At 40.3% G+C, this 18,729-nt stretch overlaps 1 protein-coding gene across 1 annotated transcript in view; it reads right to left on the bottom strand.

The window, feature by feature from the left end:
* MYLK4 (myosin light chain kinase family member 4) overlaps nucleotides 1-18,729 on the bottom strand; it is a 64,769-nt gene that overhangs the window by 21,482 nt on the left and 24,558 nt on the right. Inside the window, exon 4 of the mRNA XM_001510029.4 lies at nucleotides 11,279-11,287. Within this exon, the coding sequence (XP_001510079.4) occupies nucleotides 11,279-11,287 (9 nt within the window). The remainder of the gene's footprint in view (nucleotides 1-11,278; nucleotides 11,288-18,729) is intronic.

Here is an 18,729-nt window from a genome sequence, read left to right as displayed (position 1 = left end):
ACATAAGTGCTTGGAAGAGTACAATATAACAAAGTTGGTAAAAAATGCTCCCTGAACACAATGAGTTTGCAGTCTAGAGGGGGAGATAAACATTAATATAAATAAATTATGAATATGTACACAAGTAGTGTGGGGCTGAGGGAGGGATGAATAAAGGGAACAAATCCAAGACCAAGGGTGATGCAGAAGGGAGTGGGAGAAGAGAAGCAGCATGGCCTAGTGGAAAGAGCACAGGCCTGGGAGTCAGATGGACTGGGTTCTAAAACCGGCTCCTCCACGTGTCTGCTGAGTGACCCTGGGCAAATCACTTCACTTCTCAGTGCCTCAGTTACCTCATCTGTAAAATGGGGGTTAAGAGTGTGAGCACTATCTGGGATAGGAACTGTGTCCAATCTATCTTGTATCAACCCAGTGCTTAGTTCAGTGACTGGCACATAGTAAGCACTTAACAAATACCATTCAAGAGGAAATGAGTGCTTAGTCAGGGAAGACCTCCTGCAGGAGAAACACCTCCTGTTAGTCCATTTCCTCTTCAGAGTCTTCCCCAGCTAACTGAAAGTGAGATGCACTCACGTCCCAGTCCATAGATCAAATATCTTGGCACAATTGAGGTATTCAAAAATAAATAGGTAAATTAAATATTTTTCATTAATCTTATATCTCTATGCTTTTGGAAAAACATGACATCTGGTTAATTTGCTTAGAAAAGTCCGCAGCGTCTCTGAGAGATACTTTTTGATAAGTTGTAAAATGGGGTCAGTAATACCTTCTCCCACTCCCTTCTGCATTCACCCATGCACTTAGATTTGTACCCTTTATTCACCCCTTCCCCTTTATTCACCCCTCCTTCATTCCCATAGCACCTATGGACAGAACCATAATTTATTTATTAGATTGTCTGTCTCTCCCGTAGACTGAAAGCAGCTTCCCTATGGACAGGGAACATTTCTACCAACTCAGTGTACTCTCCCAAAACCTAAGTACAGTGCTCTGCACACCGTAAACACTCAATAAAAACCATGGATTGATTGATTCTCTTTTGCTATTGGATGAGAATTCTGAGACGCACTTAGACAATGTGATTTGATGACTATTATCATTAGTGATACATGAATCTGATGTCTGGTCATTGACATTTCAAATCCACAAAAGCCATACAAACTGATTCAAATTACTTAGAGATATTGCAACCTGTCTAAGAATTACATCTTGGAAGGGTGTCCGAGGTACTTTAGAAGATTTGCAATGGAAAAGGAATGTAAATAATAAAACATAACACGTAGCCATCATAAACTCTGTTTCATTAAGAATTGCAACTACAGGTAAAAAATGAGCCCTGCTTCTTTATGAACATCTGACTGTTTTATGAGCCACACTTCAAGTCCTTTTTTACCCCATAGCAGGACTAAGCCTGGAATGTTTTCACATGAATCTTACCATTTTTTAATTCACCTAATAAACTCTTTGATTTCTTCCCGCTGCAGACAGTTTTATAACTAGTCATTTTACATCACATTCTGGATTTTCTCTTTTATTTACATTTTGATTTTAAGCCCTCTTTTGATCTCTCCATCACGTCTTCTGACCCAGAAGGGGCAGTTTTCAGGGCTTCAGTTCAGTGTCAAACAGCATATAAGACTGGCTGACACTAGTGTGTAGAGATTTAGCTGGATCTGGGTTCCAGTGAAGAAGTTTAGCCATGTGTGGTCTGCCTCGGAATAAAGCAAGTCCAGAGACTACATCCCAGTTCTTCGTTTTGCTCCTGGCTCATAGTGTGACCTTGATTGATCAATCAATCACATTTATTGAGTGCTTAAGGTGTGCAGAGCATTGTACTAAGTGCTTGGGGAGGGACTCTACAACACAGTTGGTAGACATGTTCCCTGCCCACAAGAAGCTTATGATCTAGAGGGGAACAGTCTAGATCTTGAGCTGTTTCCCTGCCCTTCTGTTGGGTATGCATTGTTGATGGAGGAGAGAAAAGCACTCAACAAATGCAAAGAATGAACAATCAATCGATTGTGATGAGGATGGAATCTCCCATCCAGAATAAGAGGCAAGGGTCAGAACTAAGGCCTTGCATGAAGGGATTGATAAGTGATGATAGTGATTTTAACAAGTGGGTGGTTTGTTCAGAGCTCCCTTTATTATTATTATTATATACATCAGTAATAATGATAATGATATTTGTTAAGCACTCACTATGTGCCAGGCATTGTACTAAGCACTGGGGTGGATACAAGCAAATCGGGTTGGACACACAGTTCCCGTCCCACATAGGGCTCACAGTCTCAATCCCCATTTTATAGATGAGGTAACTGAGACAAAGAGAAGGCTCAAGGTCACAGCAGACAAGTGGCAGAGGTGGGATTAGAATCCATGACCTTCTGACTCCCAGGCCCATGCTCTATCCGCTATACCTTGCTGTGTGTGTCATTTTCCCTTTGGGAATGATCAAGTAAGAAGGAGGGGAATAGCATATTATGAATTGGAGACAGAGGATTTTCATATGTTTCATAGGATTGATCCAATCTTGCCATAACGTACACTATTCCTGGATTAATTCTAGTAATCCCATTGTTGAATTAGAAACAGGAGTGCATTGCTTTTGTAATATGTCCACTGCTTATAAATTCTTCTGAGACAGAGATCAGGTCTATAACTTGGTTGCACATTTGAGAGTGCTTAGTATGGTGCTCTACAAAGACTAAGCACTCAAAAATCAATCTACGGTATTGAGCACTCACTATGTGCCGAGGATTGTACTAAGTGCTTGTGAGAATATGGTACAGCAGAAATAGCTGACACATTACCTGCCAAAATGAGCTTACAATCCAGAGGTACTATTCATGGATTGATTAACTGGAGGGGAAGAATGATAGAAGCCAAGAATTTGGAAGAAAGATTTGGAAAAAAGTCACTCCACAGAAGAATCAGCAGTTTGGTCAAAAACTTATGAATACTGTATATTCTGAAAGTAGCCCGAGAAGTATGAATTGAATTCTAAATAATTTGAGTTGGGTCTTTCAATTAGCTGGAAATTCATTTTTCTGAGAATGAAATGGCAATATTATAGAGTTTTATAGAGGTCTAGTGGAAAGAGCACGGGCCAGAGAGTCAGAGGACCTGGGTTTTATTTCCAGACCTGTCACTTGTCTGTTGTGTGATCCTGGGCAAGTCACTTCAGTTCTTTTTGCCACACTTTCCTCATCTGTAAAATCCTCTGATTTAAATAGCCTGTGATCCCCATGAGGGACAGGAACTGTGTCTAACCTGATTATCATCTATCTACCTCAGCACTTAGTACAGTGCTTGGCACACAGTAATTGCTTAATTATTATTATTATTGTTCATTCTTTTGAAAAAGCCATTTGGACCCAATAGGAAAGGGAGAGGAAGAAAGAGCAAGGGGGAGAAAGTTGGACAGTGAAGAAGAAAGGAAAGATGGGAGAAAAGAAGGAGAAAGAATTATAGTGTGTTTTAATTGTGGGACCTCAAATTCATATCTTGATTTTGATCAATTGTGTTAGATAGCATTAATTTTCAGAAAACAAACATCAATGGTAAGGTAAGACCCTGGACCCAAAGACAATAACTACCATATAAGTCATCATGATTACAAACTCCTAAACTTTCAATATCATTTTCACCTCAGAATCTCCAACTTTATTTGTGAATATGTGGCATTCCAAGTATTAAGCTTGCATCCTTCCTCTTTCTGCAAACGAATTTTGAACTACTCTTTTGAAAAAAGAGCCCTTGGAGGCAGAAATTAACAGAAATACTTCCCAGAGTTTCAAAGGCCCAGGATTTCCATTGGAAACAAACACCTTTTTTTCCCCTACCGTGTCAGAAAATATATGCTAAACAATGCCCAGAACAGCAATAAACACATAAAAGCTGACAGCGAGGTGACAGCTGGTCTGAGCAACAGAAACACACACACAGATGGAAAGTTTAAGTACTAGTAGTCCTAGAATAGAATTAAAGTCTGTTTTTGGTTAAGAAACTCCTACAAAACTGGTTGAAGTATATGTTCACTACCTACAGCAGTAGGTCGTATGTGATCCTGAATGCACTTTATTTTACATAGATGCACTCTAATATATAAAAGTTACAACAACTAAAACTGGCTCAGCATTGTAAACAGAATAGCATGGTCACAGAAAATAACACCATTCATTCATTCATTCATTCATTCATTCAATAGTATTTATTGAGCGCTTACTATGTGCAGAGCACTGTAACACTAACAATTGTGTAACACTAACAATTGTATATCTTCTCCCTTATTTGCATTAATTAAAAGACATTCGCCAAACACAGTTTTAAAACAAAGCCAATGGATACATTTTAAAATTGAAAACTATACGTTGGATAGAGAAACTGTAAAAAGAGGAAGCCATTTTTCAATCTGGCCAGGCTGCATCAGATTAATTGAAGTGACAAAGTAAATACAAGAGGCCTCTGGGTGTCTAGAATTTCTTTATTTAATGAGATCAGTTCTATTTGACTTTTTTTTTAGTCCTGTAAAGATTCTAATAGTGTTTTCATTCAGTCAAACAGCAACAATTTATTCAAGCTGGTCTCATTATTATGAAAACACAAATATGACATATGGTGGGGATTTCCACCTGATCTGATTGAAAAAAGAGCTCTACAAATTCTGACTGCCTTTCTAGTTTGTCTATAAAGTTCCATGTTTGACTGTCCATTTCCTATACTAATGGAAAGCATGAATACTAAAGCATGAAAATGTAGTCTTGCATCTAACAGGTGGCTTTCTAAAGGGGAAACTATGCTTATTTTTTAAATTCTATTTCAGTATTTCTTGTCAACATCATCTCAAAATTCAGCATTTTGTCTTTAAAGCCAGTGCCTACAAAAGATATATCCATATGAACTTTCCAAAGTAAAGAGTCTTCACCTTGAATTAGGAAGGAACCTACTCACTGTCCCTTGCTCATGAACTTCTTGCTGTTGAGCCTTTACCCATACCCTTCCTCCTGCTTGAATTTCCCTACCCATTTAGCAGCAACGGAACACAACTATTCCCATGTTTATGGACCCATTAAAATCACAACCCCCATCTCCCCCAGGAAGCCTTCTCTGATTATTCTCATCTCTCCCACCTTATTTTCCTTCCTTTCTGCATCAAGTCTGTGCCTGAGTCTGCATCCCCTAAGCACCTATATACTACTCTCCCCTCCGACCCCAGCACTTATGTACATAAGGTTATACTTTTTTTTATGGTATTTAAGTGCTTACTATGAGCTAGGCGCTTACGGACCCCTGGGGTAGATGCAAGGTAATCAGATTGGACACAGTCCATGTCCCACATGGGACTCTCAATCTTCATCCCCATCCCCATCTTCTGTGCTGATTTTTCTCTGGCAGGTAATCAATCAATCAATCAAATTTACCGAGGACTTACTCTGTATAGAACACTGCACTAAGCATTTAGAAAACTACAGTAGAGGTAGTAGAAACAATTCCTGTCCTTGAGTTTACAATCTTGACAAAACACCATTTGCATCCCTGCTGGATTGATGGATTCTGTGCATACTCAAGGTATAATCCCCATTAATCACATTCTCCTGGCAGACTTTGACTTCCACAGTGCAGTAGTCGAGAGCAGTAATAATGATAATAATAATGCTCTGCACACAGTAAGTATTCAATAAATATGTCGAATGAATGAATACTTGTGGTATTTGTTAAGCTCTTTCTGTGTGACAAATGCTGTATGAACAGCTGGTATAGATACAAGTTTATCCGTCTGGACAGTCTCTATCCCACATGGGGCTCACAGTCTAAGCAGGCGGGAGAGCAGGTATTGAATCCCTGTTTTACAGATGAGGACACTGAGGCAAAGAGAAGTAAGTGACTTGATCAAGGTCACAAAGCACACAAGTGGCAGAGTTGGGATTAGAACCCAGGTCCTCTGGCTGCCAGGCTCGGTCCCTTTATACTAGGTTACCAATCATGGGTGTCTATGACAAACCTTCAAGAAATCCTGGAAGTTGCAGGTTGTTTAGTATCCATAATAACTAGAAAAACATGTTCAGTGCCAGGTTCGGCACTATCCGGGGCTCTGTTTATTACTCCATTTCCCACCTCAGAGTTCCTCTGTCATTTATTTTTTTATGGCATTTGTTGAGTGCTTACGTGCCAGGCACTGTACTAAGCACTGAGGTATTTGGATTGGACACAGTCCCTGCCCCAAGTAGGGCTCACATTCTTAATCCCCATTTAATGGATGAGGCAAATGAGGCACAGAAAAATTAAGTGACTTGGCCAAAGTCACACAAAAAGCAATAGGCAGAGTTGGGATTAGAACCCAGTCCTGTGGTCTTTCCATTAGGCTGCACTACTTCTCATTTCTCTCTGTTGTTCCCTGATGAGATGAGTATTTGGACAAACACTCTCCCATTGTCACACTTGTAGGTTTTCATGTTTCAGGCTGCTGTGATGTGGAGGGCTATGGTGGTTGGTTGCTGTTTTTTTACTTTGAGGGGTAGCAGGGAGGGGGAGAGAGAAAGGGAGGGAGGGAGAGAGGTTTTCTGGGAGGTTTCTCTTGGATGCCTTAAGGAGCACTCTAAGGGGAATGTTTTCCTTCCTTTTTTCGAACCAGTGATTCTCAAACTGTTTCAGCTTTCAGGATTCCTCTGGAATTCTTCAACCCACCTGTGCCCACATCTCCCATACTCAAGAAAAAAAAATCTCTGTTCCCCTTTCTTTTGGCAGAGCCACAAATCTTAAAGGTCAAGAGGAGGGAGTGCATACGGCAAAAGCTGGAGCAAACCAGGTCAGCCACGCATAGCTCTTCCTTGTGACCAAATCACTATGTTAAAAATATTGCTTCAAATCCTTAACCCCCTCTAGACTGCATGCTCGTTGTGGGCAGGGAAGGCGTCTACCTCCTCTGTTGCATTCTCCCAAGTGCTTACTATAGTGCTCTGCACATGTGTGCTCAATAAATACAATTTATCGAATGATTAATACAGGCTTGCATTACCCTGTATCTACCCCAGCGCTTAGCTACCCCAGCTCTGCACATAGTAAGCACTTAACAAATACCAACACTATGATTATTATTATTATTATTATTGTATAGCCCCTCATTCATTTGCCAGTGGGACAAGGTCCATTTATTATAAGCAAGTAACAAAAATAACATTTTTACTTATTTCACTCCTAGGTACTTTTGGGGGTAAAAGGGCAGAATATGCATTTTCTGAAATAACAAATATTTACTACTTTGCATTGCTCCATCAAAGCACCAGGCAAATCTATATTGGTATCAACTGAATTTATTAAGCATCCACTGTGGACACAGAGCATTGTATTATGCATTTAAGGAACGCAAGATGCATCCCTGACCTCAAAGAGCTATCAATCGAATGGCGGCGGGGGGGGAGGATTATGCAGTCAGGGGTTACCCTGGGGTAGGGTGGAGTCTGGAGCAGCTAATCTGATTCAAAACCCCTTGGCATGGGGGTGGGTGATGGAGGAAAGGGGCAGAGCATGAAAGTTTACAGGGTCAAAGCCTCACCCCCAAATCTGGCCCATCGACACTGTGCAACAATGTTAATGACAGCAAATCTGCACTGAAGCTCTTGGTATTGCCATTGCCCTTATCACAACTATCATCACAGCTCCCTGCTCCTGTTCCTCTTAAAAAAGAAACAGCATGGCCCAGTGGAAGGAGCAGGGTACTGGGAGTCAGAAGAACCCGAGTTCTAATTCCACTTCTGACACTTGTCTGCTGTGTGATCTTAGGCACGTCGCTTAACTTCTATGTACCTTAGTTATCTCATCTGTAAAATGAGGATTAAGACAGTGAGTCGCATAGCATAGTGGATAGAGCATGGGCCTGGGAGTCAGAAGGTCATAGGTTCTAATCCCAACTCTGCAACATGTCTGCTGTGTGACTTTGGGCAAGTCATTTAACTTCTCTGTGCCGCAGTTACCTCATCTGTAAAATGGGGATTAAGACTGAGCCGCACATGAGACAGGGACTATGTCCAACCTGATTTAGCTTGTATGCATCCCAATGCTTAGAAGAATGCCTGGCACATAGTAAGAGCTTAATGAATACTATAATTATTATTATTATGTGGAACATGGACTGTGACCAACCTGATGAGCTTCTATCTGCCCCAATGCTTAGTACAGTGCTTGGTACATGGTAAGCGCTTAACAATTAGGCTAAAAAAAAGCAGTGTGACCTAGTGGAAAGTGCACGGGCCTGGGAGTCAGAGGCCATGGGGTTCTAATCCTGGCTCTGCCAGTTGTCAGCTGTGTGAAGTTGGGCAAGTCACTTCACTTCTCCGTGCTCACTTCTCTGTGCCTGTTGCCTCTTTGGAAAATGGGGATTCAGTACCTGTTCTCCCTTCAAATTAGACTGGGAGCCCCATGTGGGACAGGGACAGTGTCCAACCTGATTATCTTATTTCTCTCCTCATTGTTTAGTACAAAGCTTGGCACATAGCACTTAACAAATACTACAGTTATTATTAATATTAATAATTGCAATGATTATTAGATAACTACACTCCCCTGAAGTGCTTTATCTAAAGAAATCCCTAGTAATCTTTCCAGTCTTGGGAATTATTTGGACCATCTGGAAAATGACTAGATTTTATATGCCAAAGGATGAGATGAAATGCCTGTGCCAAGGGGCTCGAGACTTATTCTGAACCAGGTTCTGCTGAAATTAAGATTTATGGGGTTGTTCCTCCTGCACACAAACCTCCGCAGTTCATTATGCATCACCACCACCGGGTCAAGCAGGACAGCTGCCATGGTGAATTTCAGAGTCTAAGCATTGCGGCCAAGGTTCTTTTTTACCCCCCAATGAAAGCTCCTTTGTAGGACTAAGAAAATGTCAGAAAGATGGGGAATGGAAGTTGACAGGCATGTTTTCAGCCATTGCTCTTATTGGCTTTGGAGTTAGGATTGAGTGAATGATATATATGAAACACAAAATTCAGAAGAATTAGAAAAACATCTCATATACAGATCAAGCTATCATGCATATCCACACCCTTATCTCTGTTTCTCTACTTTCTATTTAGTAAAAACTCTATTTAGTAAAAAGTGTTTAGAGACAGTTGTCCCTTTAGGGCTAAATACCCTTGACCCACAGATACTTTGAACTTCTGAACTTTCTATGCAAGATATACCCCTGAAAATGAAGGAAAAAAAGCATCTCCATTATTCCTTAAATTCCAATATATTTCTGAGGATGCCTGACCCTTTATTTCAGACTCAGCTTTAAATATTTAAATTCATTCATAAAGATTTACTGAATGCCTACTGTGTGCAGAACACCATATTGAGAGCTGGGGCATCTAGTCAAACATTTTTAAATAAACTAGTGCATGACACAGAGGAAGAAAGATATACACATACATACATAGACTCTTAGAGAGATACACTGATAAATGAAATACCTGGCCAGTACCCAAAAGCAATGCACAAATATCCCATCTTTTATATCACCTTTATAACTGATTTAAAATACTTTGGACATGTTGGTAAAATTGTCTTTTGTAGTTTAGAACAATTGAATTGGGAGTTAGATGCCTCTGAATTTAGTAACCAGGATTAGGATAGCTCAGTTTCTTTGTCTGATTAACCTTCTTCTCTTCAACCCACTATTTGGGTTGAAGGTCAAACTATTCTTCCAGGACTCTAGAATGACTGGAAGAAAAGTGGAAAGCCAAACATGGACACATCTGTCAGAATCAACACAGCACTTTAGACTGACTGACTTCGCCCTGAAGAAAATAGAGTTGAACTATTTTCCTAAAATGGAAAAATCTTCAGTCCCAACAAGTATTTTTATTGTCACAACAGAAATGAAAGATATCACCAGATTTTACTACCAGCAAAGCACACTACCCAGTGAAAGGCTGATCAATCTATGATATTTATTGAGTGTTTACTGGGTTCAGAGCACGTACTAAGTGCTTGGGAGAGTGTAATACTACAGAGTTGATAGACACATTTCCTGCCTACAAGGAGCTTACAGTCTAGCTGGACATGGACGTAATGATTAGAAAACTAGACCAGAAAGGCAGGACAATGCAGTAGGAAAGCTTTAAACTAAGAAAATAATCTTTAGAGTTTAGGGAAATGAGTCTTAGCCCCAACAGTTTCTTTAACATTTTCACTAACATCACCTACAGGCCATAATACCTGTGGTATTCCTGGTGTTGACTATGATGATACTGATGATCAGGAGCCACACTGATCCTCAATGCTGAGACTCCAGGACCTATTGAGAAGAATTGATTCTAAAGCTAGTGGATTGCACTAAAGGGCCGCTCACACTCTATCTTTCCTGTTCTTCTATACCTCGTACTTCACATCAAAATGACAAAGCGTGGATCACCACAATCAGGATACTGGAACATAGCCAACCCAGGCAAATCAAGAGTGTTGCTTTCTGTAGCAAAATCCTAATGGACAAGATAAACTTGGGTGTTGAATTGTGGGAAATCAATACGTTTGGTATTCCACTGAGGAAAACCATCATTAGAAACATGTGACATTTTCCTAAAGTTAATTCCCACACAGAAACACAATTAAGCAGCCAAAAGGTAGGCTTCACGTGCATACAGCGGGCAGAGATGGATCCTACATGTGCCTTTCTTCAGTTACATCCACAGACATGGATAATGACACTCTCAGAATAACCATGATTCAGTAGGGAGAGCAATGGATACCACTTTTGTAAATGCCATGTTTTTAGAAATGAAACCTAATTTAGATTTCAATTCCCAGGCACATTTCACCACATGTTTTATATTAGCACCCAAAATATTAGAACAAGTGGTCACCATTCCACAGCTAACATTATGGGCTTTTAAAAAATTAAATATTGGTTATTTTCCCCACTCAATTACACAAAGGAGGCCACCAGATAATTTAGTCTTAATCAACTGTGAAAAATCACAGCATTTAATAGTCTCTGATTTTTATTTTTATTTTGGCCCTGCGTGCCACATAGCACTGCTATTTCACAGGTCCATATTTTGGGTTTTAATTATTTTCGCCTATTGGCACTAGTCATTCAAGTTTCATTTAAAGACAGAAATTGTCATTATTTTTCATTAAGAATATGCCTTTTATCAGGGGAGCAAACTAAAATTTGCAGTTGCTACTGCGCTAAAGCTACATTCTCCTGCTTGCATAGCGATTGTCTGAGGTTAAACGCTTGTAGAGCATGTAAGATCATGGTAATGACTGTCAGCTCATGAAAGCTCACCTGAGGTCACTGTAAGGTGATTATAGGCCACACTAGAGGCAAAATATTAACCATTATTTTTCATATTCTACACAACCACATCAAGATCCAAAGAACAAGGCCCCTTATGGGCAAGGATCACGTCTACCAACTCCCTTGTACTATACTATCTCAGGTGCTTAGTATAATGCTCTGCACACAGTAAGCACTCAATAAATGCTATTGATGCTGCTAATGATTTTTGAAAATTTTAGAAAGGCAGTGTTCCAACAGTATGGAGGTGGTTCTCCTTTTGTGGTCTTTTAAGATCAGGTAAAATATAGTCAAGTCAATCAGACTTGCTGAGGATGGATAGACTTGTCACCTGAACCAGTGAACAAATCAGTGATATTTAATGAACTCTTATTGCACGCAGAGCACTGTACTAAGCACTTGGGAGAGTACAATACAACAGAGGTGGTGGACACTTACCTGAATAAGCTCAGAGCAACCAGGGAATTTTCCTTAATATGAGTTCTGTCAAAAGAGGTAGGATTTTGTATCAGAGGGTGGTGAGTTTCTCCTATTCCCCTTAAACTGCAGTAGCAGCATGGATCATTCATTCAGCAAAGTTTGGGGTATGACAAGCCTATGGGTGGGCCTCCTGGAAAATTGTCTTCATTTTCTATTTGGCTTAGCTCGTGATCACCTTCCTTCAGGGTCTAAAAATGAAGCAAAGTGCTTATGGAACAGTAAACCGGTCTCTCTTTCTCTTTATTTAATTCTACTAACTAGAACTGCTCTGTTTTGAATTCAATCACCTCATTCAGGGAACTGAAATACTTTTCTCAATTACTGCATCCGCCTTATTACAGCTCTCCTTGTCTCCAGTCTCTCCTGTCTCCAGTCCCCTGCCCATATCATTTTTCTAAAACACTGCACCTGTCTCCACTCCCCAAAAACCTGAAATAGTTGCCCATTCCTCTCCTCATCAAAATGAAGCTCCTGAAAACTGGCTTCAAAGCACTCAATCAGCTCTCTCCCACCTAGCTATCTTTGATCCTCTCTCACTACAACAAAGTTCTTGTGCTTCATTCTTCTCAAGCCCACTCACTCGGCCTCATTCTCCCCTCTCTCACTGCCAACCTCGCCTTGCTCCTGCCTGGAACTCTCCCACTTCACATCCAACAAACCACTCCTCTCCCCATCAGTCAGTCAGTCAGTCAAGCAATCGTATTTATTGAGCTCTTACTGTTTGCAGAGAGTACAATACATAGATATAACAGAGATGGTAAATACAGTCCCTGCCCACAACGAGCTTACAGTCTTCAGAGCCCTTCTGAAAACACAATCACTGCTGTCCCCAACTTCAAGGCCTTTTTGAAAACACATCTCCTCCAGGACCTCTTCCCTGAGTAATCTCCCCGTACTATTCCCCCCATGAATATAATTTCAACACTTTCACGTACCTAAGTCTATATGTACCACTCTTTCCACCTTTCCCCAAGAAGAACGTTATGTACAAAAATGAGAAGCAGCATGACCTAGTGGAAAGAGCCTGGGCCTGGGAGTCTAAGGACCTGGGTTCTAATTCCTGCTCCACCACTTATCTGCTGTATGATCTTGGACAAGTCACTTTACTCTGTGTCTCAGTTCCCTCATCTGTAGAATGGAGATTAAAGCTGGGAGCCCCATGTGAGTCTCAGATTGTGTCCAACTTGATTAACTTGTTTTTGCTCCAGAGCTTAGTACAGTGCCTGGCACACAGTAAGCACTTAACCAAGACCATAAACAATATTCAAACTCTATTGCTTCCTCCTACCCATAGCTTATATTAGTGTCTGTTTCCTCCACTAGACTGTAAGCAAGCTCCTATTCAGTTGTACTCTCCCAAGTAGTTTGTACAATTTTCTGCAGAGACTAAGCCCTGGATAAATATTATTGATTGATTCTTTCTCATTCTGCAAGACTCTTAAATTTCAAATTCTTAATCAAATATCCATGAAAAAGTATTTTCTCTTTAACTGTTAAATAATATTTCCTTTAGCATGAGGGGATTTTATACTCATGGCCACCATCCAGAGCTCAGAGGCCATCACTGGTCAGACTATTATCTTATTTACCCACATAATCATTTTTGCAACATAATTTCCTCACTAGGTTTTTGAAGAGCAAATACATGATTTTTTTGGTACACATAATTTTAAGCAAAAATAGCAATGCATACCAGGGTAGAAAGAGGAGAAGGCTAGAAAGTGATTATGTTGTGGGATGGAGAGTATCATCTTTGAAACAGGAGCACTTAGGAATAAGAATAGGCAGCATTTGGGAGGTGCGATAGAAGTAGTTTGGCCCGAGAAGCAGTAGTGAAAAGAGCACGGGCCTGTGAGTCAGAGGACCTGAGTTCTAATCCTGATTCTGGCAGTTGCTTGCTGTGTGAACTTGGACAAGTCACTGAACTTCTCTGTGTCTCAGTTTCCTCAACTGTAAAATGGGAATTGAATACCTGGTTTCCCTCATATTTAGACTATGAGCCCCATATGGGACAGAGATTGTGTCCAACGTAATTAACTTGTACCTACCCCAGTGCTTAGAACAGTGTTTGACACATAGTAACTGCTTAATAAATAACATAAAATAAAATATACAAACAAGAGACGCAGGTCTCAGGTCCTCTCTTACCTTCGTCTTCCTTCTCCCTCTTTTTCTCCTCCTTTTATTCCCTCCTATTTCTCTTCAGCTTTCCTTACTACTAGATTTAATTCTTATAATATCCCCATGCCTGTTTTAATATTGCAAAACGTGAGGCAATTATGTGAGTAAATATGGCACAATTAGTATAAATGTCCTTTTCAAAATAGGCATTCTAGCTGGAAAACAAACTAAACAAGCCATTAGAGATTGTTCTTTTTTACATAAATGTTCCTCCAAACAAAAATGAAACTGCTCCAAACAAGGGTTGCTTGAGCTCTTCCTTCTCCCCTCTTCTGGCTGTCATGCCCCACATGTGATCTTCCATTCAGTTCAGTTCTTTCATAATTTCTTTTCACTGAGGCCCAGGCAATGCACCTCATAAATTTATCGCTGTTGGCAAAAAAACATTACGAACAAGAGCCCAAGTGGGAACCTTTGAGTAGTAGACTCCGACTCCAATATCCTCTGGCTAGAAGCCCTGTACTGAGATACACTATAATTCATATGAGGCTGTCACTGTACTCTATGGAAACAGACCAGGCTGGCTTGTCATCCTCCCTAAACCTTATCTTCCACATTTCTCCCCACCTTTACATTTGTTTCCACTGATTTATTTGTGAAACAGATTCGGTCTCCCAAATGCCCACTCCGGGGGAAAAAAAAAAATTAAAAATCCCCTCCGAACCCCTGCAGATGAATCTGTGCATGTGTTCACAGACACCACACATTCCAGTTACTTGCTTAGTCATCGGTAGAAAGAACTCTCCAACCATCTGACATTTCTGTCCTAAGGTTCTGGCAGGGATGGGTTTTGGATGTGTGTAAAGAAAACAACATGGATCTCAAGGAATTCTACTTAATAGGATCATAGCCTCTGTGATCTCAACCCCACCTGGCATAAACACACCAGTCACTCATGTGCAGAAGTGCTTAAAAGGTCCTTTGTCAGCCTTTATTGCAGGCACAGATTCTTCAGGATTACCAAGATTCTTAGGAATACACCAGAGAAAAGCAAAAATTTCTCCGGGAGAGAAAAACCACACTAGCTGAATGTTCTCTCACTTACACCAGCTCGACTCTTGTTAAATGGCCTAACCCCACCTTTAAGTAGGGGGATCAAATCGGATCACAGGCAGTAGAGTAATATCAGAGGCAGTAGTGGAAGAAATCCCCAGTAGTAGTCCAAATTCCAGTCAATCAATTTGTGGTATTTATTGGGCACCTACTATGTGTAGAGCACTGTACTGAGTACCTGGGAAAGGTCAATGGAATTAGTCGACATGATTCCTGCCTTTAAGGATCTTACAATCTAGCAGGGGAGCCAGACACTAAAATAAACTGCAAGTAGAGGAAGCAATAGGGTGTTAAGATGTGTGTATACTGTGGCATACACAGCGTGGTAAGTACACTGCACATACTTTACTTATGAGAAGCAGCGTGGCTCAGTGGAAAGAGCACGGGCTGGGGAGTCGGAGGTTGTGGGTTTGAATCCCAGCTCTGCCATTTGTCAGCTGTGTGACTTTCTGCAAGTCAATTAACTTCTTTGTTCCTCAGTTGCCTCATCCGTAAAATGGGGATTAAGACTGTGAGCCCCACGTGGGACAACTGATTACCCTGTATCTGCCCCAGCGCTTAGAACAATGCACCGCACATAGTAAGCGCTTAACAAATACTAATATTATCATTATTATTATTATTCTCTGTGCCTCACTCACCTCATCTGTAAAATGGGGATGAAGAATGTGAGCCCCACATGGGACAACCTGATCACCCTGTATCCTCCCCAGTGCTTAGAACAGTGCTTTGCACATAGTAAGTGCTTAACAAATGCCATCATCATCATCATCAAACTTTGATGAGCTAAATTATAATATGCAAAGTGCTGGTTTCTCCCAGTCTTAAAAAATAACTGATAATAAATTATAAATCTCAGTACCCAGCCTGGATTATTGAGTTTTCTGAATTGGTAGTAGTAGAAGTCATAGTAGTGGGAGTAGTAGTAGTGTACACTCCAAGTGCTTAGTACAGTGCTCTGCACATAGTAAGCACTTGATAAATACTATTGAATGAATGAATAAACTAAAAATAGTAGTGATAGTAGAAGTAATTGGAGTAGCAGCAGAAGTAGTAATTTTGCTCAATTTTACATTGTTTTTCCAATTAATCATTTACAGAACCATTATTTCCCAACTATATTTCCCTAATTGCCCATATTTTTCATTCATTCATTCAATAGTATTTATTGAGTGCTTACTATGTGCAGAGCACTGTACTAAGCGCTTGGAATGTACAAATTGGCAACAGATAGAGGCAGTCCCTGCCCATTGATGGGCTTACAGTCTAATCAGGGGAGACAGATAGACAAAAACAATAGCAATAAATACAATCAAGGGGATGTACATCTCATTAAAACAAGGGAAATCTGAATAGTGGTTCAGGGTTTGTCATCATTACTATCATTATTATTATTATTACTACTGCTAACATGGGCTGAACACATACCATGTGCCAAGCGCTATGCTAGATACAAGATAATCAGGTCAGCACATTCTCACATGGTCTAAGCAGGAGAGGGTACAGGTATTAAATCCCCATTTTACAGATGAGGAAACTGAGGCCCAGGAAAGATGGGTAACTTGCCCGAGGTCACACAACAAGCAAGTGGCAGAGCCAGGATTAGAGCCCAGGCCCCCGACTCTCAGGCCCATTAAGTAAACTGCTTCTCTAACGTTAGTCATTTAGCTATGGTTGTTAAGTCAGACCATGAGAAGGCAGAATAATACTGTAAAATACATTTGATGAAAGTAAAAATGGAAAGGAGATATAAGTTTGGAGAAGCAAATCTGTTGCAGTATGAGTCAAATCTCACTGTCTTACAGAATGGAAAAATAACATAAAACAAGCCAACAGATTCCTGTTTGTGGAAAAGGGCCTTTCAGTATAGAATTGTGAATAAACACAGATAATCATGACTATCAGTATACATCATAATACTTTAATATCAAAATGGACTCATTGAAGGTTCAGGGAAGAAGAAACCTTAGGAAAATTATATGAAACCCTGACTTCTCAAGAGTCTCCAGTGGTTACCCATCCACCTCCGCATCAAACAGAAACTTCTTACCATTGGCTTTAAAACCCTCAATCAACTTGCCCCATCTTACCTCACCTTGCTAATCTACTATATCCCAGCTAGCACAACCTGCTCTTATAGCCCCATATTACTCACCGAGGCCTGATCTCATCTATTTAACCGATGAAACCTTTCCCACATCCTCCCCCTAGCCTGGAGCTCCCTCCTGCTCCATATTCATTCATTCATTCATTCAATAGTATTTATTGAGCGCTTACTATGTGCAGAGCACTGTACTAAGCGCTTGGGATGAACAAGTCGGCAACAGATAGAGACGCCATATACACCAGACCTCCACTCTCTCCACCTTTGAAGCGTTACTGAGGTCATATCTTGCCAAGAGGCCTTCCCTGATGAAGCCTTCTTTTCCTAGCTCACTCTCTCTTCTGCATCAACTATGCACTTAGATCTATGAGGTTTGGCCATTTGATATTCACCCCACCCTCAACCCCATAGCTCTTACTTACATATCTTTAAATTATATGTTATAAAATAGTGATTCCTATTAATGCCTTTCTTCCCCTCTAGACGGTAAGCTCATTGGGTAGGGATCATCTCTGTTGCCGAATTGTACATTCGACATTTGATATTCACCCCACCCTCAACCCCATAGCTCTTACTTACATATCTTTAAATCATATGTTATAAAATAGTGATTCCTATTAATGCCTTTCTTCCCCTCTAGATGGTAAGCTCATTGGGTAGGGATCATCTCTGTTGCCGAATTGTACATTCGACATTTGATATTCACCCCACCCTCAACCCCATAGCTCTTACTTACATATCTTTAAATTATATGTATATTACATATATTATATGTATATATATATTAAAAATAGTGATTCCTATTAATGCCTTTCTCCCCCTCTAGACGGTAAGCTCATTGGGTAGGAATCATCTCTGTTGCCAAATTGTACTTTCCAAGCACTCAGTACAGTGCTCTGCACACAGTAAGCGCTCAATAAATGCGATTGAACGAATGAATTATGGGCAGGGAATGTGCCTGCTAATTTCTATTGTACTTTCCCAAACACTTAGTGCAGTACTCTGCATATAGTAAATGCTCAATAGATATTTACTGATTATGAATAATTTAGCATTTCAGTTCATGGATAAATGAAGATTCTTTTTGAAAGCAAATTTTTCAAAGTGTGAATTTAGGTTAATAGATGGGTATTTAACTATCAGAAATGTCTAATTTAGGCTTAATAAGGTATAAAATCCAGGCGAAAGGGCTGGAAATCTAGGTGTGACTTGGTATCTGTGAACCCTACTATCCTAAAGCATTAAGCCCAATATTGGCCTTTCTGAAAGGTTGCCTACTACTGTTCTAAAATCATCTCCTCCTTAGGTCATCTTGCTGGATTTTGTTGACTTCATCAATTGAATAACAGCTGTGCTGGCCTCCCAAAGAACCTAAAAGTCTATTAATTTTTGGCAAAGAGCTAAGGAGATGTGTATGTGCGTGTTGATTTAAGAGGCAAATGGGATTTTTGAGTTTTAATAAATGTACATGCTGTTATGTATGTAATGGAACAGACAACGAGGAGGGGCAGGAGGGAAACCTAGGGGCAACAAGATGGGACACGGGAGAATCGGGGAAGGTGGGAAGCAGGAGGAGTAGAAAAGAAATAAATTAAAGAGGATAAGGGCGTAAGAAAAGTTC

Source organism: Ornithorhynchus anatinus, chromosome X3 (assembly GCF_004115215.2).
Source record: "Ornithorhynchus anatinus isolate Pmale09 chromosome X3, mOrnAna1.pri.v4, whole genome shotgun sequence".
NCBI lineage: Eukaryota > Metazoa > Chordata > Mammalia > Monotremata > Ornithorhynchidae > Ornithorhynchus > Ornithorhynchus anatinus.
This window is presented reverse-complemented; position numbering and strand designations above follow the sequence as displayed.